Source organism: Castanea sativa, chromosome 5 (genome assembly GCF_040712315.1).
Source record: "Castanea sativa cultivar Marrone di Chiusa Pesio chromosome 5, ASM4071231v1".
NCBI classification, from domain to species: Eukaryota; Viridiplantae; Streptophyta; class Magnoliopsida; order Fagales; family Fagaceae; genus Castanea; species Castanea sativa.
The window spans coordinates 48,403,203-48,418,446 of NC_134017.1; the positions used below are offsets into that span (position 1 = coordinate 48,403,203).

Consider the following 15,244-nt stretch of genomic DNA (forward strand, 5'->3'; position numbering starts at 1 on the left):
GAATTAGGGGAAATTGTTATATGGTATATTTCTTTTATGTTAGAATTGTTTTATGAACAAAATTATCTAAGTAAAATTAAGTTAATTTAAATTGTTATTAGAAGTTGCAGATGTGTGTAGTTAGAAATTGCCTTGTTTATGTGTATTGCTTTTATACTTATTTATATGTATTTTAATTTTAAAATAGAGATATGAATGTGAAACACTAAAACTGTATGTATTTGAAATAAGACTTTGCATGTAAAATTAAATATTAATTAAAAAAATTGGAATCATCACATTGTTATTGGCAAAAATGAATTATGATTATGCGTAGAATTGTCAATGAGCCAATATTCAAACTTGTAGTCAAAAGACCTATAGAGTGAAACACCTATAGAGTGCACCATTAAGAAAAAAAACTCGCACCAATCTCCAATAAATCCAAAAATATGAGAGTTAGGAAATTATGCACGTACATTCAATGGAGTTAAATGGCCCGAGAACTTCGGGTTCAACTTACCATACATAGTAGTTACCGATTTGTAAGAGGATGCTCAGATGTGATATACAAGTTCTTTTTATTTGGATATGGCGGAGTGGAGAACATGGAAAGGCTAAGGAGCTAAGTGTCGTTGGTCATTCCTCAGCCTTGGTCATTCATCTATCTCAAGTATCGAACATCTGGTGTTGGTTGGGTAATATATGAGTGACTCGCACCAGCTAGTTGGCCGTGTATTGATCAAATATTTGCTTGGTCAACCATGTCATATGACTAGACCATGTCAGGTAACTAGACCCTATTAGATGACTCTCTCTTGCTAGTCATCTAGCCTTGTAGAAATATTTCCTATAAAATTCTACAATGACTAATAGCCAACCGCAATTACATTGAGTTTAATAATTTTCTTAACAACAAAATTTTAACATAATACTAAACGCAATTTTTCAGATTACATTCTATGTACTATATAATGCACTGAGCTTGGTTACGTACTTAAATGCTTACCTAAGCATATCAACTATCAAGAACAACATATCAAAAAAAAAAAATTCAAGTACAAGATTTTTTATTTTCTCAACAAAAATAAGATTTCTACAATTTACGGTGTTGATAAGAGTGAGGATTTTATATATACTGTGTTTGTCTGTTTGTCCCACTTTGTTAGTTCTAATAAAAAATCCAACCCTATAAGTAAGGTCATCAAGTTTTTGCACAATTTTATGGGCCCATATGTAAGTGCTAAGCAATCACTTCCAGTTTGTCATATCAGAATTTTTGAAATAGTTTATAGCCCTAAAACCACTCATTTAGAATTCCAACCTTATAAATAACTTCATTTGTTTTCATAATTTCTTTCATTATTAGTTTAATATTTAGGTATATAGATTATTTGACTTTCTAAATCATGTTATATTTGGAAATGTCTTCCTTTTTGGTTGAAATATTTGGAAATGTCTTTTTTTTTTTTCTTTTTTTTGTGTGAAATATTTGGATATATGTCAATCGTATATTTATCGACTTTTTAAAACATTACTATATTTTATTTTTGGGATTTCTCAAATTAAAATAGATAACCAACAATATAAGATGGAGTAATGCTATATGTATTACAAGTTTTATTAATGGCTTCTAATTAGTTCAACTAGTAAAATTTTTAATTGTTAAATAAGAATTTTGGATTCAATCCCCACTTATACCAGAAACCAATTAATATCTTAATTTGATGATAAAGAACTATCATTAATAGCGAATGCGTAAAAATTGACAACGTTTCTTACTAATGGCCTGTTTGGGAGTTTAGAGAAAGAGGAGAGTAGAGGGGAGGGGAGTAGTGGGGAGGAGAGTAGAGGAGAATGATTACCCTCCACCTTATTTGGATGTTTTTATAATTAGTAAGGGGGAATGGAGTAATTAGCCCTTCCCCTTGTTTTTAACACTGTAATTTTATAAATATAATAAGGGTAAATTAGATAATTTACTTTATCAATAATTTTATGTGCTCTACTCTCCCTCCAAATCTCTTCAATTTGGGAGAATTAAAAATGAGGGAGTTGGAAGTAGTTGAAACCCCTTCAAACCCCTCCAAACCCCTCCCCCTCCTTCCTTAAAAACTCCCAAACAAGGTAATTGAATTACTCCCCTTCCCTCTACTTTACTCCCCCTCCTTTTTTAAACATCCAAACAGGACATAAAAGATTTGGTAGGAAAATTTTTTTTTTTGAAAATAACAGAAGTTGATGACTATGCTAAATTGACTAAGATATGGGATTCACGCTAAAGCTAGAATATTTTCTGACGTATGTCCATTCATCCCACAAAATGGCCGTCATCCCATAGCCTTCTATAAAAACAAAATGGCTGTCATCCCATGGCCTTCTACAAAAACAAAATGGCTGAGGCGATTCTATAAGTGCCTATCATAATGGCCATATCAGGCCCATCACTGAATTAACCTATCGTTCTATACAAACGTGAAGGTGCCCTTTCATATATGATTACAGAACAATGGCTGACAGGAAGCACCTTTTCCCAATGGTCCTTGTCTGAGTTTCTTGCCAACCCTGACCATCCTTGTAAGTTTCAACCTGCCGTGTTACAATTGAAACTCAGCATAATATTGATAAGATGTAAAAAAAGAAAAGGGTATATATAACACCATGTGGTACACCCTTAAAACATGAAGTTACGTTGTGCAATATTTTATGATGCTAGTTCCCACGAGGCATTTTCATAAACTTTAACTAAAATTGATAATGCGGTAAGTGCTAACATTATCTATTGAAAAGGAATTATATAAAAATATTTCTAGTCCCCTTCCTAACTTTCTACTTCAATCCTTATTTGGGGTTTGTGTATTCACACAACTTAAACTTTAGGGTAGAATTATTTTTTTCTTTCTTTCTTTTCCCTCAAATTCTTTTTTAACACGTGATGTTGACACTTGTCTCCAACAATGCATAAAGTAGTTCCATATTTTAAAGGTATACCACATGAATAGTATCTGTAATTTGATCTTTTAAAAAAATTAATAGTAATAAAATAAATATGAGAATGACGGAAACCATAGCAAAATGTAACTTACCGTCTCAAGAATGTTTTCGCCAACTTTAATCCCACCCACTACAAAGATAGATTCGTTGATGACAGCAGCAGCAAAATATCCCCTGGGCTTTTTCATTGGTTCTCCACTCATCCATGACCCAAGACGTGGATCAAATATTTCAACACTTGAAACCGTTCTACTTCCATCAAATCCACCAAGAGCATATCTGGGAAAAAGAAGGCGGTTACAGTGAAGACATAAATGTGCTCAGATTAAAATATCAAATCCAATTGAATGTGGGAAAAAGAAGGCGCTTATGGTGAAGACATAAATGCGCTGAGATTAAAATGACATTATTTCGCAACTTGGCATTAGTGTAGCTCTCCATATTGGATAAATGTTAAGCTATTACTTAATTATTATCTATGTGAAATTTCTTATCATAATAAAAATAAAAATAAAAATATTGTTAAAAAGAGTAGTAGCAAACTTAGTAATATGAATTCCTCAACTGAATATTATTATTATTTTTTGATAAATTCCTCAACTGAAAATTAATATACATAGCTCCTCAAACAGCTAATGTTGGGCAGAATGACTTGTATCCAATATTCATATCTAATCTAATACACAAGCATGCATTTCTTTGGACACCTATATATGAAAGGCCATTGATAGGGTAAAAATAAAATAATAATAATAATAATAAATAAATAAATAAACTTACAACTTTTCATTAAAAACAACCAGGGAATGGCTGCCCCTCTTTGTATTCATACTTGCAATTTTGGTCCAAGAATGTTCTCTAGGGTCAAATCTTTCAGCAGACCTGAGTCAGTAGAAAATTTCAATAACCCTTGATACAGAATGCACATATAACAATATAAAAAGAAAAGATTTCAGATACAATTGTTCTTATGTTTTCTTCTCTCTTTAATGTATTAAAACCCTCTCAAACTATTATGTCTGTCATTTGGTTTGTGAGAGTGTTTGTTTGTGCATGCCTCCTTTTCTTGAAAAGTGCATTTTGCGTACATGTAACATGTGTGTGAGGGGTGTGCACCCACAAGTGTTGTTCTGGGAAAAACATATAGATGTGAACATACAGGTCTAGAGAGAAACTGATCCAAAGAAAAGATCATTCCTAAATGCAGTCATGATCTCAAAGTAGCAAGCAGTTTGGTGAGCAAACCAGTGATATCTTACATCAAGTAATCCTTCCCATCAAAACCACCAGTAGCATAGAGAGCACCATTCAGTTCCACTGCACCAACAGCTAAGCGCTGGAAAAATAAAAGCACTCCCGAAGAAAAAGAGTTGATAAGTTTGCACAAACATATATAATTAGAGAAAAAAAAAAGGATGTACCTTAAGGAAAAGAAACACATAAAAATAAGAATGAGGTTTGACTTAAGCAACACAAGTGACTGACAAACAAGTAAGCTAAGCAATCTATGATACCTTTTGTAGCATTGAACGCGTTGGGATCCATCTTCCAATTTCTAAATCAAGCATTTCAACATTTGAAAAGCATTCCACATTGTTCCCCCCACCAATGGCAAATATTTTGTTATCTATAGTAGCTCCAGCTAAACTTCCCTTTTTCTGATTCAGTGAAGGGCGTGAGGTCCACTGATCATTTGCTAGGCTGTATGACTCAACTTCACAGAAAGATAATTAAAAAAAAAAGTTAGCAAAAATTTAAATTCCAGTAAGAAAAACAGTTTAAAAGAGTCAGTCCAAGCTCACACCTGTGTCATACCACTCAGAACCGTCTTGACCTGAACCACCTCCAAATACATAAAGATCAATATTCAACTGTGCAGCCGAAAAATATGAACGGGCACAGCTCATTGGCTTAAGAGATTTGATCACATCATGAGAAGGATAATATGAATCTAATGCTGACAACCATGATATACCATCATATCCTCCTGCTAGAAATACTGACTCATTATGATCCAAATGGAGCTCATCAATCACCTCACTAACTAACTCATTATGATCCAAATGGAGCTCTTCAATCACCTCATTAACTGACTCATTCTGATCCAAATGCAGCTCATCAATCACCTCACTAGCTGACTCATTATGATCCAAACGGAGCTCATCAATCACCTCACTAACTGTCTCATTAACAAGTGCCACAGAAGGATTGGACACAGGTTCCAACATCATCACACAACAATCTTTCAACTGCTGAATTTCCATTTCAGCCTCCATCTGAATAACCATTGTAAAATGTGTTCATCCAAACATTACGAAGAGAAGCAAGATAGAGGGGGGGGGGGGGGAATATATATATATATATAAAACTGTAATTTAATTTGAAACAAAAAGTCTAGAAAAATGAACTGTACATTACTTGCACTTATAATAACTGGGTTTTGATCTATGAGACTCTGTTGACAGTTATGTTAACATGTACATCATCTGCCAAATTAAAGATTCCCAGAAGAACATTTTATTTTTAATTTCTCCTCAAAGCTTCTTCTATGTTCAAGGGCCTAAATTTTATTTAACTGCACAATCAACCATTCATAGCCAATTTTTACTATGCTTTTCTACACGCTAGTTGGAGTGTCATCTATACATGGTTTATTAAATTCATTCAACCTTGCAGAAGCACCCTTAAAAAATAATCCTAATATTTTGCAGAATCTATCTAAGTTCTCACTTTCCCCTTTGTTTGACATTTTTTGATCCTATTTTGAGTCAAAATTCTTGTATACAACAAATGACTGATACAAAAAGAAAAAAGAACTCACCATACAGGATACAAACACTCAACAACTGACAAGAACAGATCAAACTAAAACCAGAAAACAACCCAGATTGTTAATACTCAACCCCTTAAAAAAAACACAGTAATTCCAAAACAAATCCAACAAAAGCTCTCTTCATTACCAAGTTCCTAGCAATTCTCAAGCTGACGTTTCTGATATCCTTCCACCTAAATTTTTATGAACTCAGAGATTTTTTGTTTATATTATTTATAAACTCCATATTATAGAAGACTCTCTAGTGCAACTTCTTGTAAAGCCATCATAGAATAAAAATTCAAATGGTCCCATCCATATACATCAAGGTAGCCAGAGAAACATTAAAAATAAAAAATAAAAAACATGCATTTGAACATTTCATGGAAATTAAAAAGAACCATTATTTTATATAACTTCATAGAGAAATCTATCACTCTAATTAAGGCCATTACGAAAAAAGCAGTCATCAACAGCAAAAATATAATAAGCTTGAAACAGAAACATTCATGAGAACAGAAGTCATAACATCAATTTGACTGACAACAGCAGTTCTCAAATGGCCACATACAAGTTCCTTAAAATGCCAATCAGAATAAGATTGAGCCACTATATTCCCATGGGCTGATCAAACAAACCCTCAATGCTTGTTTTTCATTTTACTAATTTAAACATCCAAGAAAAGGACTAAAAACATTCAAAGAAAATGGAAAATTTTTTTAAATTAAGAATATGGCAAGGAAGAACCAGCTTCTGCTCCAAAATACTCGTCTTCTGAATTTGTTCTGTTCTAAAGGCCTTTAGCTCTTGCACCTCTTGAATCAACTATGTATAAACATAAGAATATATGAGAATGGTGGTAAACAAAACCAGACTAAGATTCCATGAATAGAAGTTACAGAATGTGGACAATTGACATACTCAAATACCTGAACTATGATCGACTGTCCCTCAGATGATGAATGATGACACTCTTCATTCTTCTCTTCTACACCCGTTAAGTCACACACAGAACCATTGGGTCTTGAACCAATGACTTGACCCTCCACCTGACTATTACAAGGGAAGGAGATGCCATTTGAGCTAGAGCACTCTGGCTGAAGTGACAATTCTTTCAATTTCATGAATATAGCGTCATTCTCATCTTGTTTAACTAGCTTTGTGTCCAAGCAAGCTCCCAATGGCTGGTTATTTCCATCAAACGAAGAAGCAACAACTGTAGAATCTGATTTCCAACTTGAGTAATTCAAATGCCCAGTTTCCAAAGAAAGTGGCTTAAACCCTTCACCTTCCTCTCCAGCATCATTTGGGGGAAGTGCTTGAAAATAAGTTTTCCACTTTGCAGTATTCTGTGGTACAGAAGCACTTGGAGCAACCACTAAAGATGATAATAATGACATGAGCCTACTTGCTTGAGCATGATCTAGCTCAAACCAGAAATGGTTCTGGGAGTAATAGTTGTCAGAAATTATTGGTTTAAACTGATTTTCAAGTAGTGGTTGGCACCGTAGGCGGACACGAATCTGAACCTTTTAAGGAAAATGCAGTGCAATATCAATACTAGACCCATATCTTCAGCCAAATCCAACATATAACTCAAAACAATAAGACCATATGTGAGAAAATTACATATGATACCTGTGCAGGATATGATGTCCTCTCTGAACCATCAGTGGTCCAGCCATAGGGGTTAATATTCATTTGGCCATTGCTAGCAGCCTCAAAGATTCCATGAAGTCTTCTATCACTATAGTTGAATAGAAACAGTGGCAAGCCAGGATCAATTTTCTTCACATATGAAAAGTGTTGACCTGGTAAGCCTGTCAAATGAAGAATATATCTCATTATTATTAGAGCCAAAACTAGGAGTAAAATGACAAACCATCAGTAACCACATTACTCACAAATTAATAAGATTTATAGTTCATAATTTAAAAAATATGTGCGTCACTTTTCTACAAATCGTGGTTCATGCCACTGCCACCGCCAGGAAACATTAAGCTGTGACCTAGTCAAAGCTGAGATCACAATTGAAACTCCCAAAACACCCTCATACACCTTTGCTCTGCCACCCAAAACCCAACTCATCACATCACCTCCTCATCCAATCACCTCATCAAAACAACCAGAGTTGGACACCACTAGAATCCTAGGCGCATGGATCCTGTATACAAAATCCCATTCAATGAAAAATATAAAATTTTGTCCCCCCCACCCCCATACATACTGTCTTTGTAGCTAAACTAGGTTTGACCATTTTGGAAAATTTTAAAGCTAGAATTGCCTTCTATAACCCAATCTAATAGTTTTACTTGCCATTGAGTTCAAGCTCAACTAGCACCTTCTCCCCTTGTAAGTGCTAGGTGGAGAGTACGGTTGTGGGTTCAACCCATCGGATTCTTGTGTAACTTACCAATAAAAAATAAATAAATAAAAAAATAAAAACTTATTCTGTGTTTAGATCATAATTTGGGAGCATCTATCACAGTTTGGCACTGATTTTATCATTAATTAATGGTGGTTTTTGAGAAATTTTGGTCATGGGTTCAACCATGGTGCTCACATGTGTTATTTTGCTTAATTGTATAAGGTGTGTTGATTAAGGCTCTATTTTGGGCTTTTGTGAACATTCTGAGAGTATGGAGAGAGAAACAGATCTGGTAGTTGTGTGGTTAATTTTGAGAATTTTTACATTTTTTTTAAGGTTGGGACCACTAGGCAGAGGTAAGTTGCAGAAGCATGAAACAAAGAACCTTAGTAAAATGTCACTTTTAAACCATGGGTAGGCAAAGTGAAACTGCAAAAAACCACATATGGATCAAGTTTAGTTATCCCTATTAAGAAAGGTTTCACATTGCAAAACAAAAATTGAAAGCTCAAAAAGAAATGCAAATGCAAAATCAGGTTGGTGGACGTGCAACAAAGGCAGATGAGACAACTGACCAAAGAGTTGGTTAGATAAGCATTCTTTCATGGTACTGTTCTTGCAACCAAATATGACACCACCCAGGTGACTCTTCCTCAAATTTCTGGCAGTTGTAGACCTGTTCGCTGACTTTGGAGAAGGTGCATTTTCATTAACAATAAATGTTTGTGTTTTCCTCCCTGCACCCATTCTGCAATCTAGAGGCAAATCTATATAAATAAAACTCAGATAACAAATGGAGATTACTGATTAAAACAGCCATAGGGGACAAAGCAACAACCACCAAACCTTATTCCAAAATTTACAAGTTATTACATTACTCATATTTAATTGATGATACTTTCTCCACAAAAAAAAAAATTTGATGATAGTGGGATTATTGATTAAAAACCATAGGACACACAACAACAACAACAACAACAAAAACCAAGCCTTAGTCCCAAAATTTTGGGGTTAGCTATAGATATAGATTAATAAATGAACAAGAGTTGAAAAGACATCCATTATTCCAACCACATTCACTTTGCTTCTATGAGAAGTCATTAAACTGCATTATTAAGCATCAAAAATTAAATTTAGAAAATTCACTACACGTTAGTTTTTCATGTAATTTGTCCAAATCAATTGGCACAAGCCTGAGACACATGGCACACAATTAATGCAAGTAATGAATGTACAACTGGTGTCTTAGCCTGAAGATGAAAGACAATCATCATAGAATGGACATCATCGGTTCAAGATTCAACTCCTATCATGTCTATTAAAACAACCACTTATTATAAGATTGAAGCCTAACTCCTTTGTCAACATCAACAATAAGCAACATTTCGACTATAACTCGGAAAAATCATATAAAATATCAATGCAGGATACTATAATCCCAATCTTGTTTTCAAATATCATCCACCAGATATTCAGACAATGCAAAAAGAATGATACTAAATTAAACAAAAACAAACAAACAAACAAAGAATCATCGTATTTAAGAATCAGTAACACATATTCAAAATACAACACAAACAAACACACATCAATCATAAGAAAACCACACAATCTACAAACAAATAGCATCAAAAATCTAATACTCAACGATTAAACCCTAGACGTACCAAATGGCTATGAAAGGTCTCAACAAGTAATAAACAATTAGCACTAACATTAATATTCGCATGATCCAACAGAGTTCAAAACCCTAGAAATCCATAAAACTCCGATACTGAAAAGAAATTAAAAAACTACAGAAACTAAACTGAACGAAGTTGATCGCATAAATTAGAGCCAATCCATTTCAGATGAAAAGATCATAGCATTGTTCATGAAAAACTTCAAAGCGAAGCGAAGAAAAATTTGAGAGAGAGAGAGAGAGACATACTGTGAGAGTGAAGGTTTTGCAGGTTTGTTTTTGGAAACGAGAAAAGCTTGGGAGAGAGAGAGAGAGAGAGACAGAGAGTGAGTGAGTGAGAGAGGTCACGCCGTCACGCTAAAGGCGCGAAATGAGAAGCGAGAGTGACTTGTGTCACGCTAAAGGCGCGAAATGAGAAGTGAGAGTGACTTGTATTAGTATATGTAGGCGTTAATTTTAAAAACTTTTTAATAAAGATGAAGCGGAAACAGACCACATAATTACACTTCAACAATTTGAAAGCACAAAAAGACAACAGAAATTATTAATTTTTACAAAAAAAAATAAAATAAAATAAAATAGAAGGGAAATTTGAAAATAATAAGGAGAGTAACGTTTTAGTGAGACATAAAGATGTATTTAATAATAAAAAAATGTATATATCTATTTAGTTTTTTGTTTTTTATAACTTTTATTTTATATATTTAGTTTTGTTTTTGAATAAATATGGGGTGTTTTTTTAAGGAAAAAAAACAACAGTAACGTGAGTTGTTTAACTTATTTTTCTATTTAAAAAATAATAATAAACGTATAGTTATTTTGAAGAAATTGGTTAATAGAAGAGTGTTTCTATTTTGTAGGCAATGTTTTAGTACAAGTTAGATATATATTTTTACCAAACTATCCTTTAGTTTTGCCTCTACTTAAATCTAGGGACTAAGAATGTAAGGATATTTTGGAACAAAAGAAAATTCGGTCCAAACCGGGAAAGTAACTTAAATAATAGTATAGATAGATACATGGTGCTTCTGCTTCCGCTTCCTCTTATTCTTTTTTCTTCTTTTCTTTAAGGCTGTCACGTGGTTACCTTACCCAAAATGGAAATTTTGTTATTTAATATCCATTAATTGTAAAGTACTAGTCCACTAGATGGTTAGGGTTGCTTCTTATTAAAAAAAAATTTATACACACCCTTAATACGATAGTCACTCCACAAATATAAGTAGTGCGGAATATGGAGAATAATGACAAGGGTTCTAATATCTAAGAGTGAACTAACTATAAAATGTATGTGGTCACAATTTACATTTTCGAAATTCCAAAAAAAAAAAAAAGAGTAAAATTTTGCTATTTAATATGGATAAAGTTTAACTCTAAATCAATTTGAAGTTACTCTTTCAACTTATTATGTGACGATTTACAAAACTATTTATCACTTTCTTTATATATTAAGAAAATTTAGAAAGTTACTTATCTGTTAGTTATATGTTATCTGATGACTAAATTCTCTAAATAACCCATAATCTTTATAAAACATTACTTTATTCAGATAAATAACTTAGGGTATGTAAGTAATTTAAATTTAATAATTTAATGATAAATAAAAATAAAAACTGCTCCATTTTTCCGTCTCACGTTCTCCTATTGCCCTTAAGAATAGGCCACACAATTATCTCTAACGCGAAAAAAAATCCAAATTTTAAGCCCACTTAAAATTCAAAAAACACTTAATCGTGTTTTTTGGTTGCCGAATCAAAAAACACTATTATCTCTATTGGCGAAAAACGAAACACCCAATGTGCCCCAATTTAATTATCTGCCAACCCACGTTCCATGTGTTCATTAAAAATAAATAAATAAATAAAATCACTTAAAACTGAAAACACATATTTATCCATATTGCCAGAAAAAAAAACGTTCAATCTGCCAGCCAACCCACGTGCAAACAAAAACCTCCCATTAACGTAGCGAAAAACTACATTTGGATAAACTCATTTTTAATCTCTACTAAAGTGTGTTTAGGAGTTTTTCTATTTTTTTTAAGTTAATAATTTGCATTCATCATAATTTAGTGTTACTGAATTATTTAATCACAAAGTATTTAGGAGTTTGATGAATATATGCGTTAATGGGTGAAATATATTTTTTTGTATATAAATCTCATCACCCCCAAGTATTTTATGATTAAAGAATGTAGCAACTTCAAATTATGATAAGTGTAAATTATTAACTTTAAAAAAAAAATAGAGGAGCCTCCAAGCATGCGTCTAAGCTCATACTTAGAGGCTAGTATATTATATATATATATATATATATATGCAAAACTTAGAGAAAAAACCAATTAGGTTCTACAATTAAAGACCAATTTTGCGTCATGTATCCTAAATTATTTATATTTAGAGAAATTTTTATTTCTTAATTTTGGAGTTAAATGTGAGACCACATTATAAATATCCATAAAAAATCAAAGAGTCTATATAGAATTAATGAATATAAATTAATTTAAAAGATGGACAATTTACATTTTCTACCTAATAATATTCTTACAAGACTTTTTAAAGAGTTAAAAATATATATAAAAATGATTATTAATAATATTTAAATTATATATGTAAGAATTCTACTTGCATACTAATGCATAGTATATGTATTATTTATGGGTGTCACATAACTTCTTTAAAAAGTTTGTGTTAATAAAACTACACATAGGTGACTTTTTCAATTGTTGTATAGTGGGTTAAAAGAAAATAGCCCCAAGCCAAATAATGGAGCTAATATTTTTAACCAATACCCATAATTTATTGTAAAGTTATAGAGGTGGGGCAGTTGTTTTTAATACTTTTTTTTTCATAAAGTTTGGGAGCTAATTATGCAATAGAAACCATGATTTGAACTAAAACTTTGCATCCATGAGGTCTTGGTTCCTTCTTGTAATTAGCCGATCTGTATGAGACTGGAGACTATACACTACTTGAGAGCATAGTTAAGTGTACTCAATTTTAGAATGCATGCAATTATTTGGTGTATATGAGATGAGAAACTACATACATTCGAGACAATAGTTAGGTAATTTTGGAGAACCCTGTTTTATAATATGCACAATAGAGAATTAGTGATAGCATGAATTACTATGATTTATAACTCTAGGATTTACTTGGTCGCAATTTAAATTTCAAGTTTAATTTGAATGTAAAAGCTGAATCTAAAGATATTGTTTTTACAAAATTTTAAGAAGTTTTATTAAAGTAAAATTAATAAAGAAATTTCTCTCTTTTTGTAAGTGCTCGTGCTGTGATACATTTTATGAAGTTCTCATCGCCATTTAAGGGGTTATTTATTCAACAACTTTTCCATTGCCATTAGTCATATTCCTTTTGTTTTAGCAATCCATTTAGTTATATTCAATTGGTATATTAGAAGTTGACAAAAAGTTTGCCACTTTGCCCAAAGAGAAATGATATATCCACAACATTTTCACATCACTTTTACAATAAATCTTAAGTGGCAGGTTGTTATTGGTTGTTATTGTTGGGGCAAAAAAGTAATCTTCGTGTTAAGTTCAAATTTGAACTAATAACAACTAACCACCTATGATTTGTTGTGAAAATATTGTAAAAATATTATGGACGTAGCATCTCTCTTACCCAAATTAATACGTACTTGGTATAAAATTGACTGAAGTTACCCTTGGTTGCAGTTAATTTCAAGTTCTGCTGATCCATAGCAAGGTCATGATGACCTCAAAAGAATTTGCTCCAAGTCTTAATCATAAAGTGTGGAAGGTGTAAAAAGATCACCTTGCCAATGGCAGCAATAGCGTTTCAAGCAGCATCTAAGGAGTCTGTTCTTTGACGAATTCCTGCAATTCCACCAGCATTTTCATTTATGTGGCCATAGGCATCAATTGCAAGACCAGTGGCAACACATGATAGTGCTGAGCATTCCCAAAGTAGACACAGAAATTCCATACATAGCAGCTAAGCTAAAGCTCACATAAATGGCAATGGCAATGGCAATGGCAATGGCAAATATGGGAACGATGACCGATTTGAATCCCAGAGCCAATCCGAAATTTACATATATTGCAGCACTGATCCTACAAAAATCTGCCACTTCCCTCACTGGACCGCAATATTTTGAACATGATTATAGGCATCACATTTATAAGTTGATGGGTACATTACATACAAATATACACAAAAGCGTTTCTTCTATGACGCGTTGCACAATGCAAAATGAAAATTTCCTCATATTGAAAATTTGTTAGGATTGTTGATGCTATCTCTTTGACAGTCATGAATTGAAGAACATGTAACAATGGGATGAAGGAATCACAGTCCACAAGTAATCTACATGTTATTTACTTTTAACAAGAAAGTTTCATTGAAAATTTAACAATTTTGGTATTTCATCATGATTCTGAACCACTATGGGTCGACCTCTAGCCAAGTCCAATTCTAAGGAATAAGTTGGGAATGCTTCAATTTCAAAATTATACTTTTTCTAGAACCCAATTTTGAAAGGTTCCCAGTATTAATAGTTTTTGTTGGCAAGTGCAAATATTGAATTCCAAAGGCAGAAAAACTGGATCCAAATATCAATACATGGCAACCACCAAGGGGTGTGGTCTAGTGGTCTTGGGTGATGCACAAGATGGCGTTGAGTGTGAGATCCAAGGTTTAAGTCTGAATATGGACTCACTTTGGTTGTCTCCCTCAAGGTTCATTAGTGTCCCTCATTGTGCTGGGGAGTTATGGCTCACCATGGTCCCCCTACACCCCAACAAGGCGCCTCGAACCTAGCGGGTAAGATGTTACTATGGTCACGCCCAAGTAGGATTACCACATTGGTCACCCCCCTACCCAATTTTTGTTCATCAAAAAATATAAATACATGGTAATGTATCAAAATTCCAGATCATTTGCTGCAGGATAGAAGACCAGAAGAAGGTCTAAGCATTAGTAACCTTGAAGGGGATAAAAATAGGAGATGGGTATTCCCATAGAACTCGAAGGGACGGAGAGCATGAAGACGGATCGACACCGTAGGTGACGCGACTATGACGGTTAAATTTGGCTGAGTATCCGTCATGTATGAATTAATTGGAGATTCCAGGTTGTATGTCATTTGATATGTTTTAAATCAACTTTTGCTTTATCCCCACGCAAGCGTGCACACTTGGACTTCTTGCGACACACGTTTGAGAAGACTCCTATATGGAAAGGAACTTGAGAGGGAAGTTGTATCCTAAAAGAAAGGCGATTCCACCCAATATAAATACCCCAGAAACCCTAAATATGAAGGTACGCACAATATTCTTAACTCTGGCATTCTAGGGTTAAAGAAACAAGATTCTAACTTGACCTTCGAGGTTTTTGGCCGGCACCACACCGGTGCTCTCTTTGAGGTC

General features: G+C 33.4%; 1 protein-coding gene across 1 annotated transcript; it reads right to left on the reverse strand.

Annotated features, from left to right (window-relative positions):
• Positions 1-2,221: 2,221 nt before the first annotated feature.
• On the reverse strand, positions 2,222-10,180 carry LOC142636909 (uncharacterized). Its single transcript, XM_075811204.1, has 11 exons — positions 10,084-10,180; positions 8,729-8,908; positions 7,424-7,605; positions 6,715-7,314; positions 6,533-6,610; positions 4,778-5,249; positions 4,488-4,687; positions 4,233-4,309; positions 3,754-3,855; positions 3,066-3,252; positions 2,222-2,568 (listed from the first exon to the last, which is right to left on the reverse strand). The coding sequence occupies exons 2-11, from the start codon at positions 8,898-8,900 to the stop codon at positions 2,479-2,481; spliced, it is 2,160 nt and encodes a 719-aa protein (XP_075667319.1). The 5' UTR covers positions 8,901-8,908; positions 10,084-10,180; the 3' UTR covers positions 2,222-2,478.
• Positions 10,181-15,244: the final 5,064 nt, after the last annotated feature.